Consider the following 23,497-nt stretch of genomic DNA (forward strand, 5'->3'; position numbering starts at 1 on the left):
AGAGATCTTAGCCCAGTAGTCAGTCTTGACTCTTTTTTTTTTTTTGATAAGTAGTAGTCAGTCTTGTTGCCTGAAAAAGTTAATATCTATGGTGAAACAGGTAGGGTAAGCAATAACTACAACAGCACTGCATGTCAGTGGAACCCACTTCATATGTTCATTTTAACTTGGAAAAGGAGGTCTCTAAAGCTTCAACTCCCCCAGTAGCATGCCACCATGGAAAGCTGTTATTCTAAATAAGTGCCTTATATTTACTGACTTACTACTATTGTTCTTGTTAAGTGCTTTTTGAATGAAAAGCACTAGCAATGTGTTGTATCCCTCCACTATCATGGTCCACTTCACAAATTTTCTGGTGTGTCATCTTTTCGAGCAGATAAATAGAAAAAGCAAAATACTTTCGAAACTATAAAACTTACTAGCAATTGACAAATTTCTTGTTCAATTTTCGAAAAGGAGGTCTCTAAAGCTTCAACTCTTCCAGTTGCATGACAGCATGTGCATGGCTCACTGATCATAAATGTCACACTAGGTCGAACCTGTCCAGCATTGTGTCACCATTCATCAGATATAAAAAAAGATATCAGTTGAACTCATCTAATATTGTGTCAAACTTCTCAAATGAATATCTTGTGTGCAAATTATTTTTGGATGACTGATTTTGTGTGCAAATTAGATATTCAACGTTATGCGTTTGTCATTTCATGTTACGTCTTAGCCAATTCCCAATAGTTGAGACAAGGCTGAGTTGTAAATCTTTCCCGAGCCATTGTCATGTAGGTTTTAAAGGATTCTTCAAACTGAAAGTAACGAGAATTTAGCATTTAAAAACCAATGAACCTACCCGTTTTCTTGTTATTTCCATAAGTCCATGCCTAGATAATTCAGATACTTTCACCATCGATCTGTCTCTCTCTACAGCCTTCTTAACTTCTTCATAGACCAATCTCTTGTTTGCTGGAAGATATGATAGCACTTGATAAATAACTAGGTATAATGCCAAGCAACTTAAATGATAATCACAGCAAGCCTAGTACCTCTTTCAAAGTGCCAATTTCTTCAATACATAATGATAAACAATGTCATGTAAGAGCTGTTGATCTGAGTACCTCTTTCTAATATGCTTTTAAGACAAAACACTCACTTTATTATGTCACCAAAACATTTCTAAGGCCACCCATAATGAGCCTTAAAGTTTGGTATAAAGATGATTGGGCAACTTTAAATCTCTTCTTTGTTCCAACATCTATATACAAAGAAACTCGTGAAGCATGTGGGCAAGTGCCAAGGTCAAGTGAATGCTTGAATTTATGTTTGTGTTAATAATTTCAACAAACTTTACTAGCCAGTTATGTGGTCCATTGATTGCATATCCCTTAGTTTTTGATACAATTTAAGCCTAACTCACTTTGTGAAGCAAGATATATAAAAATTCTAAAGGTGGGTTTGCTAAATTGTAAATTTGTTAATTTGATATGGAGTTAAAAATAACTGTAGTTTACAAAATACAGATGATCATAGAACCTTCCATGACTGAAGAAATGAACATCTAGTAGTCTCTCATTTGATCCAAGAAATCCACTAAAAATTGACAACCATCTCTGTGATTATTTTGTATGAGTCGAGACCAAAAGCAAAAAGAAATCTCAAGTAATTGCCCCTAATGTGAATAAACTTAATGTGTCAAGAACAAAATTGAACATTTGATGCAAAATTTTTTACAAATAACTATTGTGGCCAGTTATATGGTCCATTGATTGCATATCCCGTAGTTTTTGATACAATTTAAGCCTAACTCACTTTGTGAAGCAAGATATATAAAAATTCTAAAGGTGGGTTTGCTAAATTGTAAATTTGTTAATTTGATATGGAGTTAAAAATAACTGTAGTTTACAAAATACAGATGATCATAGAACCTCCCATTACTGACGAAATGAACATCTAGTAGTCTCTCATTTGATCCAAGAAATCCACTAAAAATTGACAACCATCTGTGTGATTATATTGTATGAGTCGAGACCAAAAGCAAAAAGAAATCTCAAGTAATTGCCCCTAATGTGAATAAACTTAATGTGCCAAGAACAAAATTGAACATTTGACGCTAAAATTTTTACAAATAACTATTGTAGGCTAATCCACCCCCATAAACCCCTGGGAACACATGCATATGTGTGCATGCACGAGAGAGAGAGAGAGAGAGAGAGAACTCACAGTCATCTGTCATATCAATGAAATCTACTACAATAATGCCACCAATGTCCCTCAGGCGTAACTCCCTTGCAATCTGGAAAAACATGTTATTTTCTTTTAACAAGTTGTGTAGCTCTAGTACCCAGATGGCATAATCAGAGAGATTAAAAGCAATTCACAACAGCCAAAAACAAAAACAAAAAATAAAGAACAAAAAACAAAACAAAAAGGAGAAGAAGATTGTTGGAGTTTAAGTGTGAACACCGTAAACTCAAAAATTATTTTACACCATAGCCAAAGGATTAATGCTAAAATGATGTCCTACAGCTATACACCTGCGTCCAACATGGCAAATACTGCAGAAAAAGAGCCTTGCTTCTTAAGTACAAATCTTTCAATTACGAGTCAAGTGTCAACACAGTAACCTTAAAATATTATACGCCATAGCCAAAGGATTAATGCTAAAATGGTCCTACAGATATACATCTGCATCCAACATGGTCAATATCTTCTTAATCAGTCTTAGGAAATACAAGAAGTTCAGTTAGACCCAAGTGATTGCAGAGCAGCAGAAGTAACCACAACGCAAAAGCAATGGCCAATATATTCTTGGAACAGATATGAACTTTTAATAAGTTGGAAAAGAATCTAGAATAGTAAAAACAGATTAATGTACTCTTTAGCTAGCAAGAAATATAAAATTTGGGACTAAAGATCCAGTTACTGAACAATGCAAATGAATGTGGCTTATGAACTACACAACATGTTGCATGTAACGTGGTAGTAAGGGTTCAGCATCAAACATACTTGTTTTGCAGCTGCAAGGTTGACATCTAGAACAGCTTTCTCCTGTGAAGTCCCATGACCAAACACCCCATGTCCCCCATTAACATCGATAGAGACTAATGCCTCAGTTTGTTCAATCACGAGAGAACCTCCATTAGTAAGAGGAACCCTGAAAGCAAGATATGTTATCAACATGAACAAAATGGCAATAAATATTCTAAATATATAGTTTTCCAGCAACAATTAATTTGTAATCATAACTATTCCAAAAACAGAAGGGTAAAGTGAATTTTCTAGAAACATTTTACAATTGGAGGGAAAAAGTGATTGCATCAGTTGAGTCAAAAGAACACGACCAGTGGGGCCCTCCTTTGGTAATTTAATGATTCTTCAATCATAATAAGTTCAACACTCAAGGCTAGAGCAAAAGTAAGTATTTTAATAGTTTTTAACATCATGGAACATATTTTCCAATGAAATTTGGTTCAAATGCCAAATCCTACTTCCCAAAGAATGTGTGTGGGGTGAGATTGTGAGTTCAAAACCCACTGGGTGCATTTGAAACAGCAGTTCATTAGATTGTCTTTTGTTAGGCTGAAATATCAGTGGGGTAGAAAACCCTTGCCCATAACTATTAAAGATTTGAATCTAGTTATCTCTGACCTCATAATGTTTTATCTTGTGTTTTTGAGGCTTCATGTTGATACTTTCTGTGTGTTCACATTTGTTTCAAAAACCTAGTTCAATTTGGCATAAGCATGTACTTGGGAATGTTAATGCATGGTATAGCATGATATACATTGTTGGCCCACTTCCTAACAACTTAAACTTTTTAAATTGATGGTTCACTAACACAGAGATCAAAACACGTACATTTATGAACCTGCAGCTACAGTGCTAGACAATGTGAAAACTCACAACATAAGCAATACTGACTAACCCCTACCTTTTACTGAGGATATTATTGATCTCTTCTTCAATGTCAAATTCACTAAAAAGAGGTATTCTTTTATCGTATAACTCCACTCGATCACAAAGATCAGGAGCAATTTCCTGAAGGTAATTGGTAACCTGAAAAATGATATAGCAAAGGTTGACAGAGGTTATGTTTCATAGCAAAGAAGATTAGTAAAATTGCAAATTAAATATGCAGAAAGTTAGTGACAATGTTACAGGCGACTAAAAAGAAAGTATTAAGTAGAAATATTCTTTACTTACATATCCCAATTTGAATGGCTATTTACTGAATAAATATGTATTATATCCTCTGGCTATCATACACCCATATGAGATCATTAAATATATATTTCAACCCTTTAATTCTGTGGAGTATGGTACTGTGGGCCAGCCCCATGTAGGCATGTGCACAAATTTATGTACCACTAGAAGCAATAACTCCACTCTCCTCACACAAACTTGCTAGAAATGGAAAGAACGAAAACCTAAAATATGATTATACGCATGAATCTTGATCCAGTAACATAGTATTCTCATGTTTAGCTGATATCATACCTCATGATATGTTCTTGGTGAGTCAACTACCATTCTCTGAACCTGAATGTATATTATATAAAGAATACAAAAAGGGAATCAGATTGTGAGATTGTTGAGTTAACATAAAGCAATTAAAATAACATACATAAGGGAAGAATTGGAAGTTAGATAAAGAAAGGAATTCACCTGATTGTTAAAATAATCCTGGACAACTGAAAGTGTTTGACCCATTGCTGTATGGAGAATAATGGGAATGGCCCCTTCAACACCTTCGTCTGCAGCAAGGGCTGCAGATTTTGCATGTTCCATTATATTTTTCCAAGTTGAAAGCAAACCATCCAAGTCCCTGTGCAATTCCTCTAAAGACCGACCAGCAGCAACAGTCCTTACAGTTAGACCAAAACCCTGAGGCTGCAAAGTTTTTGCTATGACTTTTAAGCGTGTACGCTCAACACCAGAAATTTTTTTTGAAACTCCAATTCTATTGCAACGAGTTATCAGTATCTGCAAGCCAGGAGAGTTCATTCAGAGAAAAAACAAACCAATGGCTGAATATATCACAAAGATAAAGAACCAGAGAATATCATACCCAGAATCTGCTTCTTAATTTTGGATAAGCAGTTAGTGTGGGACCTTTTGTACCCAATCCCTCTTTGACAACTTGTACAACAATTTTGGTGCCTTTCCGAACCTGGGCCCACTTCTTTTCGTTAGTGAAAGTATGACTAGAATCCTTCATATGTTGGAGATGAGAAATTTGCGAATCATTTGAACCATTTATGTCAGCAGCAAGGGAACCATTTATGGTTTCACTTTCTATATGATGTTCACTTCGATCCAAGTAGTCCTCATAATCACCTTCCACTTCATCATAATCAACTATACTACCATTTACATTGTCCTTAAGAACTTCTGAAACATCAAAATCATCCTCAACTTCATGTTCCTCATAGTCATTGTGCATCGATTGTACAAAATCATCCTGAGAGTCGACATCTGTACTATCACCATTGACTACAATATCATGAGCAGCCGGGTGCTCCTCAAGGGTTCCAATAACAGAACCATTGACTTCTTGTTTCTTTGTCCTTTGGCGAAATGGAGGGAATATAAATGGTTCCCTGTTTTGCTTGATGTCCATAAGAGAGGGTCGAGAATTTCCAATATTAACAAAAGCACCTCCCATATGGGGAACAAGTTTTGTGACCACTCCTAGATACACGCTATCACACTGCACATTAGTTTTAACTGGTTCCAGTAATAACTCAACCAATTTCCCATCTTCCAGTACAGCAATCCTTTGCATGGTGCATATTGAAGAGTTAATCAGAATAACAGTAGAAATGGGTTCCTTCAAAACAAGATTACTCTCTTCTTCAGGCAACAAATTTCTTGTATCTTCCATCTTGGTCACATCGTCTTTTACAGTGTCAATACTTTTGGATGCATCAGACTGCATTTTATCCTCAGACACAGGAAAAAGGAGAGGTGATGGGAGTAACCAGGGTTCCTCAACAGGCTGATCTCTTTCAGTGAAAATTTTATCAAAATTTGAGCCATCATTTGTGACACTCACAGTATCCTCACTTTTATAGTACAATATATCCTTGATTGTGAGATCATTGAAGAATGGCTTTGACTCTATTGCGTCACTTTCAAGGCACTTCACTATCTCATATTCATCTGTCAAACCACTGGAAGCATTTGAGTGTTCAGAAACATTTTAAGGTAAGAAGTTGTATATACAAGTCTAAGCACATAGATAAATTACCTCTGGCTGGAGCTGATATTAAAGGTTTTATGGGAAGATATGTCTCCTCTATCCATGAATCCCATACTTGAGCTGGATGCCTTTTGGTATCATACCTCATCCATAAGTCCCTCACTACAATGTTTTTATCTTGTTCAAGAGGTTGAGGTACTGAGAGAGAAAAATCAGGACCAGGTCTCCAAATGATGTCACAAAAAGGCTGTGTTTCTCCCTTTATAAAGTAATTATACTTGAAATTTACACCGCAAGCCAACTGCCAAGCACAAAAGGGTGACTAGGGGGAATGTGCAGCAAATACAATTATATAACTGGAAGCCAATAAAGTAATTGAAGTGTCTCCCATTGGTTTCATGTGAAGAGTAATATTCCATGTTCAAAACATTATTTTCCAAAATAAGAAAGATCCTTCTAAGTCAAATCTCTTTAGAAACCAAAAGAAAACAACTGGTGGATCACACCATTCATAAGGAAACACATAAAATTTTTCCTATATCAGAAAAAAAGGGCGAGATGAAAAGACAAGAGCATACAAAATCCAATAGAAAGTCTCCAATAAATATCAGATTAGTAAAAAAGTTAAAACCTAACAGATTGACTAGCTTCTTCTAAGATCTGGCTAGGTAGAGGTAATTACTTTAATGTATGTAAAACTGGTTAAATCAACAGGTGTCACAACAGATGGAATTGACCACAGAAGGCAAATATTATACAGCACTTGACATCGCATTATATTATATTATTACAAATTTTGTCAACATAAATTGCTACACTTATCACAGCCCAGTGAAATTACCTGGACTTCAGCCTTCCATAAGTTTGCATGCTCAGTTGGAGACATTAGTATAGCCATCTCTGGTTCCCAGCAGCCAAATACAACAGGATCCCCAGTTATGTACAGAAGCTGACCAGCCCTCAAATCAGCTTCTATAGTCCATACAACATTGCATGATTCTTTCAAAGTACGGTTTAATTTTCCTGACAGGATCAGAATGTGTTAGATCCATCAGTTATTCACTATTATAGGAAAGAATTTCCTGAAAGGATGATGCAAAACATTAATACCCATGAAGAAAATTTTATTCATACTTTAGTATCAAGTAAGAGAAAAGACAGAGAGAGGCTTTCTCTTGTAATGGTTAAACCAAAATTCAAAATTACATGACCAACTAATGACACATGAAAATACTATTATATTCAGATAATAAGACCTTTAACAGGTCCCAACGAAAGTGGGAAACAGATTATATTTCTTGGCCAAAGTATATAATTTTATGTTCACCACATATTCCTAGAATGTCTGATTGTAGACAACCATGTCTAAGTCAGTAAGTAGAAGAAACAATAATTATTAAGTTGGCATTACTTTCAGATAAAAGTCCTTCATTGAAATGCCAGCCAATAAAAATACTACCGTCAATTGGTAGCAGCAAGAAAAATGCACAGGAGATTTACATAAGTAAAACTTAATTCATACAGTAAAGACATATAATCACAATCATACCTGTCTGAAACAATATGATCAATAAAATGAGACAGCTAAGACTGAAGTAGGTATCTATAAAAAACAAGATACCGAAGCACTGAAGCTTATGATCTCTACCATATCAGACTGGCAACCAACAATCACACCCAAATATTGCCCAAGTATTCAAAGTCCCACGTACAAGAAGTTCAGAATGGTAATGTTAATTTACCTTTCTTTATAGCCATTATTGGGGATCTTCTGAAAGAATTAAAATTCCCTATACATAGTGTGAATCTGAACATATTTCCAAAGGGTAGGTGGTGGCATATATACCTGTAAAAAAACTAGAGATGCATGAGTCATTATGCAAGAGACAGAGAGATCTTAGCCCAGTAGTCAGTCTTGACTCTTTTTTTTTTTTTGATAAGTAGTAGTCAGTCTTGACTCCTAAGCTGATATGAATACAAATAATAATTGAATTCAATTACATGCTTGAATTGCAAGCAAACAATAATTAGTAAGCTTTCTGACATGACACAAGAATTCTGAATTACCATAGACAACATATCCAAGTGAAGTCTGTCACTTGTTTAGTTGTTTGTGCTTGTATGAATAAATATCAGATACTTTCAGAAATTAACTGGGCACACTATATTATCTATATTTTAAGAAACTTGATTTCATAGTAGAGTGTTATATATTTAGTTGATTAATGTCTATTGGATAATAAATAATTATTTCATGCATTTCAAAGTTCCAATTTACAATTACAATTTTTTTTCTTTGGAGGAGGGGGTGTGGAGTAGAGGATTTCCAAAAAGATAAATGATATAAATTTGGTGAGACTGTGGGAATCCGGAGACTTAATTGCTTATATTTAACATGCAATAATGGGGCACATGGCAAAAATGCTTGGCAGATTGGAAATCATTCAACATATGTGAATCATACATAACAAAACATATTTTGCAGAATTATTCAAATTACAGCGTTAAAGCCTACCCAGCAGCAAAGAAGTTTGATTTGATAGTGCAACACAACAGAAGGACCAAAATAAAATATGGGGGAAAATCATTCATTCATTCAAAAAAATAAAAATTCAAAGCTTTTGAAAATTATTCTAGAGTACACCCATTTGCATAATTTGGGGTCTAAAGCAAAAGAAAGAGAGATTGGTGGGTCATACTACAAACAAACTCTGACATAACAGTGAAACTAATACTGAACTCTATGTGTCTCTGAGTGAATGATTGTGCAGTAAAATCAAAACCCATTTGAATTAAGACTAAGTATAAGCATTGCCAATAAGAAAAGTTCAAGAAAGGTCATACATTCAGATACAGAAAGTGCATCGTAATCAAAACCCATTTGAATAAAGACTAAGTAAAAGCATTTCCAACAAGCAAAATTCAAGAAAGGCCATACATTCAGATACATAGAGTGCAAAGTAATCAAAACCCAATTGAATTGAGACTAAGTAAAAGCAATTGCCAATTAGCAAAATTCAAGAAAAATCATACATTCAAACACATAGAGTGCATAGTAATCGAAACCCATTTGAATTAAGACTAAGTAAAACCATTTCCAATAAGAAAAATCATACATTCAGACACATAGAGTGCGTATTAATCGAAACCCAATTGAATTGAGACTAAGTTTAAAGCATTGCCAATAAGCAAAACTGAAGAAAGCACATATTCATTTCACATACGGAGACAAAGAGGTGTGAGTGCGGAGAAGCCAGGAAGAAGAAGAAGAAGAAGAAGAGAAGGGTCTACGGAGGTGATGAAGGTCCATGAAGCTGCTGCTGAACCTGAAGGACCCAACATGAGCTTCAACTTCAGCCATGAGAGCAGGTTGAGGTCTTTGTTTCGTAAATTAGGAGTGGCTTCAAGGATAGTTTCGTCATTTAAGGAGTGAGTAGTAGTGGAGTGCTGAGGTGAGCTTCAACCTGGGAAAGGGGAGAAGGAGAAGGAGAGGGATAGAGATAGATGATAGGAGGATATCGGCTTGGCGCCTTGTATGCCACTGGCACTTGTGTTGAGTACTTGAGTTTTATTTCCAGCCCTCATCTTGAGGTCAACTGACACTGCCAACTTCTGGAAAAGGATTCATTCACCAACTTTTGCAAGAGTGGAAAAGGATTTCACTCTTGCATTCATTCCACGTGAACCAAATGGGCTTGAGAGTCCCAAATTTCCTAACCTATTTGTTCTTTCAACAAAGTACACCAATTAGTACTCTTTTTTTGCCGACTAGAATATTAATCTGACCACCAGCATCTTCTTAATTACTGCCTATAGGCTATATACAAAGTACATACTCTAGACAGCTCTCTTAGTTCGATTGACTTTAATTTGTTTAAAGGATGAATACATGCACTACACAAATGAATGTAACAAGAAATCATGAAGTCATTGGCAGGGTGGCTTGATGCATTTGGGAGTTTAGGACGAAAATTGATTATCTCGTTTTAGATGCAAAATTATTACTAATTAATATGAACTAAATATAATTTTTTTTTAATAGAAATTTTATAGAAAAAAAGAATTTGACAAAATCATTCATATTTGTTGATGTAGCAAATTGATAGTGGTAAGTAAAAGAGCGGTGTTAGTGGTAGACTTAGATGAAAACTAGTAAAAGTTTGCTAATTCAACTCTTATTATTATTCTTTTTTTTTATTTAAGAAATGCAACATTTACAATATTTTTTACAACAAATCCTAGGTTTTAAGTTGTTTTTGTTTTCTATTTGAAAATATTACTATAATTATTTTTTTTGCCATCAATAACAGGCTGTAAGAACTTGTTACTTAGCATTAGTTGTAAAAGTGTTGTGAAAAATATTGTAGACATTGCATTTTTCTCTATTTTTTATTTGTTTTTCATCTGGTAAAAAAATATTATTTTATTTATTGATTATAAATAACTATATTGGTTAAAATTTGGGTGCCTTTTTTACTTGGGACCTTAGGCGACTGCATCTCTTGCTCTACCATTCAGCTAGTGCTGGTCATTGGTTATCTTTTTATCTAAAGGTTCACAACATATACTTTGTTTGTCCATAATAATTATAACCTCACACACAGCAACTACATTCGGTAATGACTCACTTTGCCCACATACAGCCACTAACCAACATAATGTAATCTTATGCGTATAAATTATGGATAAAATTTAGATATACAAATTAAGCTGGTGAAAGGTAAGATTGAAGGCAAGAATGTCTTTTACTGGTTTCAGAACCATAGAGCTTGTGAAAGGCAGAAGAAAAGGTTAAATTCTGATGTGGTCATGCGAAGAGGGGTTGGGGTTGGTAATACAAATTGGAATAATACATGTTGAAGTTGGAGCTGAGTTAGATGAAAATGGCAAAACCAATTGTCAAGTGCAAGGCAAAATGACACACGTGAAATTAAAAGAACAGAACAAAGCTAAAGAACAAAACGGCAGATTGTAGTTTAATGAAATCACGTGCCTAGCATGTGTGTAACTTAAGTCTCAATTTGTTGTATTAGAAGTCCACTTGGCATGAATTTGATGGTGCAGTTGTAATCCCATTAGATTAGGAAGTTAGTTAATTTTCTGCTTTAAGTCTTAACTCCTCTGTTAGGTATATATAGAAACAGGAGATTTATCTAATAACTCATTTGTACATTTTCTGATTTTGATGAATGAGAATTTCTCTTTTTCTCTCAAAGTTCTCTTCCAATTTCTAGAAACTTCTTTCTTAATATGGTATCAGAGCAAGATTTTCTTTGAGTTTCTTTGAGTTTCGTTGTTGCCAAATAGATTTTGGTCTTCGAAATTTCTTTATTTTCTTCTTGATTTGTGAGTTTCTTTGAGTTTCTTTCATTTTCGTTGTTGCCAAACAGTTTTTTGGTCTTCAAAATTTCTTTCTTTTCCTTTTGATTTGCTTGAAGTTCTAGTCTTTCATGGCTTCTAATTCAACAACAAATCAAGCACAATCTTCCACTCAATCTGTGCCTTCTACAAGCACAACAATGGCAGATGAATCTGCTAACAACCCTTATTTTCTTCCAACCACTAAGAGTCCAGGAATAGTTCTTACTTCGCAGCCGTTAATTGGTCCAGAGAACTATTTGAGTTGGGCGAGATCAGTGTTCTTGGCCCTAAGTTCATGAAAAAAATTTGGTTTTGTGAATGGTTTGATTCCTCAACCAGATCTTACCTCCATTGTACAACTCTTGGAGTAGGTGTAATACCACTGTGCTCTCATGGCTGACCAATTCTCTCAGCATGGATCTCAAGGCAAGTGTGATATATATCAACACTGCAAGGGATTTATGGATTGATCTCAGAGACAGACTTTCACAGGGCAATACTCCAAGGCAATTTGAGCTGCAAAAGAAAATTGCTCGTCTTTCTCAAGGTACACTCACAGTAAGTTCATACTTCACTAGGTTTAAAACATTGTGGGATGAGTTTATCAATTTTCAACCTTTCACTGTATGCAATTGTGATTGCACATGTGGTTCTAAGGCTTCTCAATTGGAAGCACAGCATAAGGAGCATGTTTTTCGCTTTATGATGGGATTAAATGATAGTTATGGAAACATTATAGGCTAGATTTTGTTGCTTGAGCCTTTTCCATATATTAGCAAGGTCTGTTCTTTAATCTTGCCAAAAGAAAAGAGAAGGAGTTTTGGACATGGAGTTAATGTAGTCTATCCTGCTGAGGCTACTGCTATGTTTGCTACTCATGCTAAGGGTTTTAATGGCAATCAAGGACAGAACCGAGGCAATCGTGGTAATAAAGGTCATTTTAAGAAGGAGAGACCCATCTGTACTTACTGTGACCTTAGTGGTCATATTGCAGACAAGTGTTATAAATTACATGGGTATCCTCCAGGCTACAAGCATAAGGGAAGCAATCAAGCTATGGCTAATCAAGTTTCAGCATTTTTACCTTCTGAAAATTTTGGCAATTTGGATGGTTTTGCCTTGGGCAATCCAAATTTGATCCAAAATAATGCTGGCTTCCCTAATCATAGTTTTCACTTTGAAGTTGGATTTCCTTCATAGCCTTCACAGCCTTCTTTTGGTGCTATGTTTGCTTCCCCACAGACTTTTGTCCAAGGTTGTTAGCCTCAGTGTCCCATCTCTCAGGTTCAATGTAAGCAACTTTTTAACTATTTGAAAGCAGTCACAACTTCTGGTTCAGGCATTGGTACTTCTACTGCTCATCAAGTAGCTATTGTTATGACATCTGCTCCTGCTATTCAACCTGCCTTAACACCTAACTCAGCTTCTTCTTTTACTGTTGATGCTTCAAATTTTTCAGGTAATCCTTTTTGGATTCCCCCAAATTTCACACATTCTGTTTTTTCTGCCTATATTGCTAATAAACCTGTTTTTAAGTCTAATGATTGGATTTTGGACACTGGTGCTACTGACCACATGGTCCATTCAGTGTCACAACTTACTACAATCACTTCTACTGTCCATTCTTATGTTTTCTTGCCAAATGGTGATCAGGCTTTAGTAACACATATAGGCATTGTGCAGATTTCACCCACTTTAACACTTACAAATGTTTTGTGTGTTCCTACTTTTAGTTTTAATCTCATTTCCATAAGCAAACTTACACAACAATCTTCTTGTTGCCTTATATTTCTTGGACATTGGTGTTTTATCCAGGACCTTGCTCAATGGAGTATGATTGGTCTGGGTAAAGAATGTCAAGGGCTATATCTGTTGCAAGCTCCTGCTTCTTAGATTGCTCCTACTGCCTTGGTTGCTTCTACTGGCCATTCTTCTTCCACTTTATGGCACAGCAGATTGGGCCATCCTTCATTTTCAAAGCCTTCTTTGTTGAATAAATTTGTAGGTTTTGAAGCTTTTAATAAGTCAGATTGTTGTGAGGTTTGTCATTTTTCTAAGCACAAAAGGTTACCTTTTCCTTCTAGCAGTCATGTATCTGTTCAACCTTTTGAACTTGTTCATTGTGACTTGTGGGGTCCTTTTTTCACTTGTACTGTTGAAGGTTTTAGGTATTTCTTAACAATTGTTGATGATTTCTCTCATTGTACTTGGGTTTATCTTCTTAAGAATAAATCTGATACTCAGTTTTTCATTCCTAATTTTGTTAACATGGTTCATACTCAATTTCATGCTTCTGTTAAGACTATTAGGAGTGACAATGGTACATAATTTTTCTTAAGGAATTTCTTTCATTCCAAAGGCATCTTGCATCAATTGTCCTGTGTTGATACTCCCCAACAAAATGCCATTGTTGAGAGGAAGCATCAACACATTCTCAATGTTGTAAGAGCATTAAAATTTCAATCAAACTTGCCTTTGTGCTTATGGGGTGATTGCATTCTTACTGCTGTCTATCTTATTAATAGACTGCCTTCTAAATCTCTTCACAACAAAAGTCCCTATGAATTACTTTTTAAGTCTTCTCCACCTTATAATCATTTAAGGTGTTTTGGTTGTTTGTGTTTCATATCCACTTTATCACATAATAGGCACAAATTTGCACCTAGGGCCAGAAAATGTGTTTTCTTAGGCTATACTCATGGCATTAAGGATACAAGGTTCTTGATCTTGAATCCAATTTTGTTCATATTTCAAGGGACATCATCTTTTATGAACATATTTTTCCTTTTGTCATATCAGATTACCCTTCCACTTCTTATATTGATTCTTTTGTGTTCCCACATTATGTTTCTGATGCATCTTATATTTCTGCTGCACCTCATTTTTCAGATCCTCCTAACCCTCAAGCTGATTCAATCATTACTCCTAATCCACCTGATTCTAATTGTTCCCAATGTGATTCCCAACTTGATGTGCTTTTGCCTTCAGCTTTGGATAATTCTCAAACTGATGTGCCTTTACCTTCAGTTTTGGATTCTGTCACTCCTTCCTCACCACCTTCCATTGATCACTCTCTACCTATTTCCTCATCTTCTTTACCTATCTTAAGAAAATCAACCAGACCTCATCACCCACCTGCTTACCTCTCTGATTATTTTTGTAAAGCAGTTAGTACCAAGCCTGCTTCTGGCTTGCCTTATGACATTTTAAAGGTTATAAGTTACTCACATCTTGGACCTTAGTTTGCATCCTTTCTCATGGCTGTTAGTTCTGTCCCATCAGAACCTGTTTCATTTTCTCAAGCAGTTAAGTTTCCTGAGTGGAGAGCTGCCATGGACAAGGAAATTGAAGCTTTAGAACTCAATAATACNTTCATAGCAAGGGGGAGCATTTAGTATGTAAATTGAATAAGAGCCTTTATGGACTGAAACAAGCTTCTAGAAAATGGTTTAAGAAGTTTTCATCCACCATTATGCAAATGGGCTTCATTCAATCAAAATTTGATTATTCTTTGTTTACACACACACAAGGATATTCATTCATAGTGCTTTTGATTTATGTAGATGACATATTGTTGACTGGTAATAATCCAACTTGTGTTCAACATTTGAAGAAGGTTCTTGATGACAAATTTGGTTTAAAGGACCTGGGGTCTCTAAGGTATTTCTTAGGACTTGAAGTGGCTAGAACTGATGCAAGTATAAGCTTGAACCAACGGAAGTATGCCTTGGAAATTTTGGAGGATACAGGTTTTCTAGGTTCCAAACCAGTCAAGTTTCCCATGGAACATAACTTGAAGCTGTCCAAATATGAGGGAAAGCCATTGACAGATCCTGCTCAGTTTAGAAGACTTATTGGGAGACTCTTGTACCTCACTTTGACAAGGCCAGATATCACATATGCTGTTCACAGGCTGAGTTAGTTTGTATCACAACCAAGAGAGCCCCATTTACTAGTTGCTAGCAGAGTACTTCAATATATAAAAGGCTCACCAGGAAGAGGCATTTTCTTTCCAAGCCAATCTGATTTGCATATTAAGTCCTTCTGCGATGCAGATTAGGCTGGATGCCCTGACACTAGGAGGTCCTTAACTGGTTATGCTGTTTTCTTGGGGGAATCATTAATTTCTTGGAGGTCTAAGAAGCAAGGTGTTGTTTCAAGGTCCTCAGCTGAGGCTGAGTACAGAGCTATGGCAAGTGTGGCGTATGAAATTACTTGGGTGCTACAAATATTTAAGGATTTAAAGGTGAATCATGCAAGACCAGCTATGTTATTCTATGATAATCAGGTAGCCTTGCATATAGCTGCAAATCCAGTCTTCCATGAGAGGACAAAGCATATCGAGGTAGATTGTCATTTGGTAAGGGATAAGATCATGGAGGTATGATTAAAAGGTTTCATGTTGCTAGCAACTCACAAGTGGCAGATATTTTTACTAAAGCATTGGGCTTCTCAGCTTTTATAAGGCTTGCTAGAAAATTAGGCTTGAAGGACATTTTTGTTCCCAAGGATGTAAAGGCACAAGTCATAGATCAAGCTTTAGATCAAGAAGGTCAAGTCTCAGAACTTGAAGTTCATGACTTAAGGGGGAGTGTTGAAGCTAGAACTGAATTAGATGAAAACGGCAAAACCAATTGTCAAGTGCAAGGCAAAATGACACACGTGAAATTAAAAGAATAGAACAAAGCTGAAGAACAAAACAACAGATTGTAGTTTAATGAAATCACGTGCCTAGCATGTGTGTAACTTAAGTCCCAATTTGTTGTATTAGAAGTCCACTTGGCACGCATCTAATGTTGTATTAGTTAATTTTCTGTTTTAGTCTTAACTCCTCTGTTAGGTATGTATAGAAACATGGAATTTATCTAATCACTCACTTGTACATTTTTTGATTTTGATGAATGAGAATTTCTCTTTTTCTCTCAAAGTTCTCTCTTCCAATTTCCACAACCTTTTTTCTTAATACAGTGAGATATTCACATAGGAATTGAAAATGAGGAATAGGGAACCGAGATCAAGTGGGTTTATGTTAGAAGTGTTTGAGTATGTTACTTAGTTGCTGAGGTGTGCGTGTGGTGATGATTAGCTGTGCGTGTGGTGTTGCATATGGGTGCATGTGGTGTTGCATGTGGGGTGCGTGTATGAGTTGCTGATGAAGATTGTGTTAGTTGCTGATGAGGTGTGCAAGAGTAGCTGATAAGGTGTGCATCCATTAGTGCTGCCAGAGTGTACAGTGATATTAAACTAGGGATGATAAGTGTAATTGCTTAGTTGGCATTATATACTGTATTCACACTAGTGTTGGACAAAATAAGAGTTAGTTAATATGGTTAGTTAGTTAGAATATTGACAGCTGGCTTGGGTAGTTAGGCAGTTAGAGAGTGAGGCATTGAGAGGTATTAGAGTACTGTGGGAGGGATTAACATGTATCAGATAAACAATTCTTAATTCCAATTCTCTCAATTCTATTCTCATTTTCTCTCTATCTCTCTATTTATACCTCTTCTATGTTCTTGGAGGCCTAATTGTCCTCGAATTCAACTATTAAACACCTTTGTTCCTAACAGTTTAACTACATGAAAAAAAGTTACAAAAAGAAAAAAGAAATTATAGGTGTATTAAGCTTTCTACTTAAACAAGAAACTTAGTTTATTGCAAATTATCTCTACTTTTCAAGTATAAAAATGAGCAACAATTGAATTGAGAATGTTTTTCGTAAGTGTAATGGTATAGACCCAAAAAAGTAAGTACTAAAACCAAAAAAAAAAAAAAAAAAAAAAAACAAAAAACAAAAACAAAAACAAAAACAAAACAAAACAAAACAAAAATTATATATAATATGTTTTACTCTTTTTTGGTTTTGACCCCCTAAAATAAAAATGTGAACACCCTGAGCCTAGATTTTTTTTTTAAACTCTGCTAAAATAAGTTTCAATATGATTCTCTTGACAATATCTTAGTCTTTCTAAACCCAAATAAATAAATACCCAATTACAAACCAATTTGATATAAAATTTGGAAAAAAAATAATAATAATAAGTTCAACAACAAAAGTAGAAATTTGTTAATATTAAATCTTAGAAAAAACCCACTTAGATCTTAATAAATTTGAAACAAATCTACTACTAAGCTCTAAAAAATTGCTCAACGGTGTAGATATAAACCACTCTACATTAGACAAAGCTAGACTTTAAAACATCAAAATAGGTTTTAGCATCTCTTTCGATGATGACCTTGTGAAATTCCTCAACTTGTGGTAACTATAAGGCCCAAAGTATGGTTGTAGCTTCTGCATGTACTAGGTTAAAAGGAACATGCTACCTAGCCCAAGCAAATATAACCTCACATTTTTCATCTCAAATTACAACAGCCAATGTTGTGAATTTATCCGTGATAGTCATGTCAACATTTAGCTTTGCTACTTCTGTTAGGGGAAGTTTTCATTGGATTTCCTCTCTAGTATATGGAATTTGAGATTGTGCTAAATCTATAGCTAGTATACATTCTCTTGCCTTGTTGTTAATGATAACTTGAATATTTATCTCTTCCTTCTGATGAGCAACGAAGTTCCTGAGGTCCCAAATCGCCTTAAGGATTAAAGCCATAAGCAAGCTACAATGTTGAGAATCTTCCTTTGACTACTGAGAATACCCTATTAACTAAACTAGTTGAGTTCCTACATGACGTGCGGTGCAACTTATTATCAGTTTTCTCCAATATTTCAATAAGTTTTGATAAGAATCTTGTAGCTTAACTGGTTGACACCTTATAGTGTTTTCAATAGAAACATCTAGGTTTCAAATCCCCCAACTCAACTATTGATGTATAAAAAAAATATATTTCATCAAATTTCCTTGTAAGAAATACTAATCTTTAGTTATTTTATAGATACAATAGAAAGACATTATGAATAGTACATAGTGATTTGATCATACTATATATATATATGTGTGTGTGTTTGTAAATTGAAAATTACATGATATAGTGTCTAATATAGATAGGCATGTTTCATGTATACTAAAAAATGGAAATATTCTTCAATTGTTTTTCACATAACAAAAAATTCAATTGTTCTTTATATAAATCTTAGAAAAATAATATTAAAATTTCATTATGCTTAGAATAATTAATATAACAAAATAAACATATCTAATTATTCTAATTACGTAGAATAAATACTACAATTTTAGTTCCACACACACACATGTATATGAATCACAAATACTTAATTTTTTTTATGGCTTTTGTGTCAATTGTTGTCAAAGCAACTAAACATGAGAAAGAATGTCATATTCTAAAATTATTATTATTATTATTATTCCAACTAAAAATTATTTCTTATATAGATTTTATAAAAATAATCATATAAATTCATTTGATATAAATAATTAATGCACAACTATAGATAATTAATTTATGCATTTACTTTATTGTTTAATTCAATGAACTAATATTTTGATATAAATGTAAAATTTGTTGAAGTAGAATCCTAAATAAAGGTAATTTCAAAAAATATGTCACGTGACATAATCTCATACTCTTCTATAAGAGATCTGCTTTTATATACATAGATATAGATTGACTGGAGGATCTAAGACAAATCTTACTATATCTTCAGGGTTGGATATTGTCTGACCTGATTCCGAAACTACTTCCATCCAAATGGCTCTTGCAACTACGCCAAAAAAAAACAAAAACAAAAACAAAAAACAAAAACAAAAACAAAAACAAAAACAAAAAAACAACAACAACAACAACAGAAGAAAGCATGATTCTGTAGGAGCATCGTATAAGTAGCATCCTGTATCTGCCACTCCAATCCTTTGCTCCAAGTTCTCCATTGTTAGGCTCAAAAAAGTTCTCTATTGTTGGCACCTATCCTGTTGAGTAGCATTTTGACCCTTTCATAGGTTTTAATCTTCTAAATTTGATTCCAAGGCAAAGCTTGTGTTGTTGTGTTAAATTCTTGGTTCACACTATAGGCAAATTTTACTGAAAAAATTGCCCTTTGAGTCCCCTAATCAAATCAGCCTATTGGGCTTAGGACGTATTGGAATGTAGATTCTTTTGATTGCATTCACAGTGTCTGTAATCTGTATCTGACTGTTCTGTCAATTTGTCTTGTTTCCAGCAATGAGTTGATGAGTCTATTAGGCTTGACACCATCAACGGATCCAATGAGATTGAATCATCTCTTGGTCTAGGCATGTAGTCATCTATCCAAGACACCCATGGATCCCGCCACACATTTACAGATTGGCCATCACCAATAAGGTAACAGGCTCCCTTAGCTACTATCTTCTTAGCTTTCTCAATTGCCCTCCAAATAGGGGACACATTATTGACCTCAGCAACCTCATATATAGGCTATCTCTCTTGGAAGCAACCATCCAAGAGAGTTTTGTAATAAGAGTTCTACTGAACTCTTTACTTTTCTTAAAACCAAGACCTCTCTCTTTCCTTGATAGGCACAAATTATCCCAAGCTTTCTAGGCCTAGTATTTTCCACTTGGTTTCTTTGGATTCCACCAGAACTTCCTTGTTTGAGCATCAAAGTTTGTCACAAATATTGGTAAGGACTTCAAATTTTGACATTGTATAAGTTGAAATGTCTCGTAGGAACTTAAATCCCAAGGATGGCATTATCATTGAATTGTCATGAACTCCTTGAAAAGATTAATTTTGAAGATTTGTGTTATGTGCAATTGAATAATATGAAAGCCCATCTATTTCGTTAGTTGGCTTAGCCCATTCACAATAAAAGGAAAAAAAGACCTACGAGGAGATGGTATAGGCTTTCTTTTTGTTCGGTTCTTTAAAATATATAAATATATATATATATATATATTCAGAATAAAATTTTATCATTTCTAAATTTAGTGGGGCTTTAATTTTCCCCCCTTTCATTTAGCTTTTTAAATACTATCAGTCTATCATAATCCATAAATAAAATTCTTCCTGTAATCGAATTTCATCCTAGTCCATATGGGCTTATTAGCTTATTTTTTTTAATCCAAGTTTTCAATACTTTTATAAATTAAATTGTTGGTCTTTTGTTTTGTTTTGTTTTTGTTTTTTTTGTTTTTTTTTTTTTAGCTAGTGTCATGATTCATATATAAATTTCTTCCTGTATCTGAATTTTGTCCAAGCCCATAAGGGCTTATTAACTTATTTTTCAATGCAAGTTTTTAAGGCTTTTTGAAATAAGTTGTTGGATTATAAATTTTGTTGTAAATTAAATTGTAACTAATTTTGTCCAAGCAATTAAGAAAACACACAAATATCATAAATAAAAGTTTGGATATGAGTTTTTCTTTCTCCTTTTCCCATGGCAATTGAAATCTATTGAAGTAAGCGTCTCAATGGTGTTTGGGGTTTCTTTCAACAAGTTATTTGGAATATTTCATTACAGTGAATGGGTTTCGTAAAGCTTCTTGAAGTAATCTTGCATGTCTCCAAGTTTGTTGTGGAAACAAAAGAGTGTGATAAAACTTGAGTAGAAGACCGTTAAAATTTGTTGATCATGATGGATTGTTCGGAGCTCAATGGCTTAGTGTTGAACCATGCAAATCTCGTGTGCACTGTGCATGCCTTCTATATATTTTGTCTTGCAGATTCTATATTACATATTTTGCTATATCCTGTGTACATTGATTGTGCATGCCTCTGTATTTTACTTTTTGTTGTTGCTAACTTCCTTGACCTTTGTATGGAGAAATTCACATTTAGATGATGATAAGGGTATTCTCATTATAAGATTCAAGAAAAGACATATAAAGAAGCCGACAGCCCCTCTGGACTCGTCGCCTTCATATAAGCAAACGAGGATCCAAAGCAACATTACCGCATGGCCGATGGCCCCATGACATCTGACGAGCATCTCCATGAAGCTGACGAGAAATCTTTGGATGAGGCGAGTGACCAACGGATGAAGGGGCCGACGGGTCTAGCATGACTTAATGTAATCTCCACGAATGTCTATGCATGGAAATGACTTGTGTCCCATGACCAACCTCAATCAAAGGAATCCCTACAAGGAAAGGATCACACAAAATACATGTATTAATAAGAATCTTCCCAACAAGGAAAGACCCTCTCTGAAGAAACGAATGTTAGCTCTACGTTATTATAAAAATCCCAAAGTCCTCACAAACCAAGGTACGCATAATTTACCCGTAAAAGTTCTCTAACTTAACATTCGAAGGGTATTTAGCCGGTACCACACCGGTACTCTCTGTAAGGTCTCATTCTTCTTTATTTTGCAGGTTCTGTCTAGAACACATGAGGACTGTGTGACTTACTAACAATTTTTGGCATCATTAGTTGGTGTCGTCTGTGGGAAAGAGCAATAACTTCATTGTAGTAGAAGTCGTACTACCACTTCCAAGACAAAGAGTTATATGGTACTCACTCGCTCGATGACTACCACCAATAACCAAGGAGACGAATAACATACTATTGCCCTTGAAAGACAGGTACAGACTTTCACAGTGGCCGTGAAACGCCTCACCAAGCAAAACCATGATTTGAAGGAACAATTGTGCCAAAGGAACACAAGACCTAACAATCATGGGGATGAGCAAGAAGGTACCAGCATCAAAAGAAGAGACCAAGAAGGACCCGAAGGCAGTAACGCCCCAAGCGGACAAGAGCGACAAGACACCGGCAGTCCATTTGTCGTAGATATGGCACCGTCGTACATAGTTGTAGAGATGCAGATGATGAAGGGGCAAATGGACTTCATGATGAACGCCTTTAGGGGACAGGTGTTAAACGACCTCGACGAGTTGGTCCATCAGACAGACTTACCCTTTACTGCACCCGTCACTTTGTTCTCCCTTTTGCCAAAGTTTCGTATGTCGCTGATAAAAGCCTATGACAGGTCTAAGGATCCTTTAGATCACCTAAAGTCATTCAAAACCCTCATGTACTTGCAAGTTGTTGCAGACGAGATCATGTGTCGAGCTTTCCCAATAACGCTGAAGGGTCCCACAAGGGTATGGTTTAGTAGACTGACACCCAATTCCATCAGTACCTTCAAGGAGCTAAGCGCGCAGTTTGCATTGCACTTTATTGGGGGGCATAGGTATAAGAAGTCTACTACATGCCTGATAAGCATCAACGGGAGGATGAGGCGTTGAGATCCTACATAACCTACTTCAACAAGGAAGCCCTTTCAATAGATGAAGCTGATGACAAGATACTTGTTGCTGCGTTCACCAATGGATTATGGAAGGGGAAGTTTTTGTTCTCCTTATACAAAAATGACTCGAAGACCATGTCAGATGTGTTTTATCGAGCCACTAAATACATGAACACAAAAGACGCGTTGCTAGCTCAAGAGGAGAAGCCTAAGAAGAAGGAAAGGCAAAAAGATGCACGACAGGAGAGGGAATGGAAAACAACCAGAACTGGAGACCGACAAGAGGATAGGTACTCCAAACCCCTTGCTGGAAGGTTCGCAAACTTCACCACACTGACTGCCCCGATCAATCAGGTCTTAATGCAGATCAAGGATGATACGACCTTGACATGGGCCAGCAAGTTGAAGGGAGATCCTAGTAAGAGGTCCAGAGACAAGTATTATCATTTTAATCGAGATAAAGGAAACTACATGCGATTCGTCAGCAAAGAAAGGGCAAACCCACCATAGGAGCAAGTTGCTAGAAAGGATAACGAGCACCCCAGGCCAACCTTAGGGGATATAAGAATGATTGTAGAGGGCACCACAGCTTCTGGTTCGTCTAAGAAGGCACGTAAGACTTACCTTAGGATGGTTTAGAATGTCTAGCTGACGGGTTTCGTCCCAAAGATGGCATGGGTCGACAATCCTATAAATGGATTCTCGGAGGAAAATGCTCGATGTCTCCACCACCCACACGATGATGCACTCGTTAGCATATAGGTAGGGGATTACAACACTCACTGGATCCTAATTGATAA

General features: G+C 35.6%; 1 protein-coding gene across 2 annotated transcripts; it reads right to left on the reverse strand.

The window, feature by feature from the left end:
* Positions 1–113: 113 nt before the first annotated feature.
* LOC136067524 (ribonuclease E/G-like protein, chloroplastic) lies at positions 114–9,751 on the reverse strand. Of its 2 annotated transcripts, XM_065773525.1 has the most exons (12): positions 9,418–9,751; positions 7,936–8,039; positions 7,035–7,216; positions 6,242–6,494; positions 5,060–6,153; positions 4,657–4,974; positions 4,489–4,530; positions 3,923–4,047; positions 2,998–3,145; positions 2,212–2,284; positions 845–957; positions 114–539 (listed from the first exon to the last, which is right to left on the reverse strand). In XM_065773525.1, exons 1-12 carry the CDS (start codon positions 9,552–9,554, stop codon positions 342–344), a joined length of 2,787 nt encoding a protein of 928 aa, XP_065629597.1. In that variant the 5' UTR covers positions 9,555–9,751; the 3' UTR covers positions 114–341. The 2 variants fall into 2 exon arrangements, with proteins under 2 accessions (XP_065629597.1, XP_065629598.1); XM_065773526.1 differs by lacking the exons at positions 7,035–7,216; positions 7,936–8,039; positions 9,418–9,751 and having other exon boundaries at positions 5,060–6,164; positions 6,242–6,423.
* Positions 9,752–23,497: the final 13,746 nt, after the last annotated feature.

Source organism: Quercus suber, unplaced genomic scaffold (assembly GCF_002906115.3).
Source record: "Quercus suber isolate HL8 unplaced genomic scaffold, Cork oak 2.0 scaffold_76, whole genome shotgun sequence".
NCBI lineage: Eukaryota > Viridiplantae > Streptophyta > Magnoliopsida > Fagales > Fagaceae > Quercus > Quercus suber.

What these genes read in the sequence shown, in the direction of transcription:
- LOC136067524 (XM_065773525.1), bottom strand. Translation starts at nt 9,554, where the DNA reads ATGGCTGAAGTTGAAGCTCATGTTGGGTCCTTCAGGTTCAGCAGCAGC. An exon ending in ACTCACACCTCTTTGTCTCC is followed by an intron (nt 8,040 to 9,417) that starts GTATGTGAAATG and finishes GTTTTTTTACAG; the next exon opens with GTATATATGCCACCACCTAC. An exon ending in AATTAAGAAGCAGATTCTGG is followed by an intron (nt 4,975 to 5,059) that starts GTATGATATTCT and finishes CCTGGCTTGCAG; the next exon opens with ATACTGATAACTCGTTGCAA.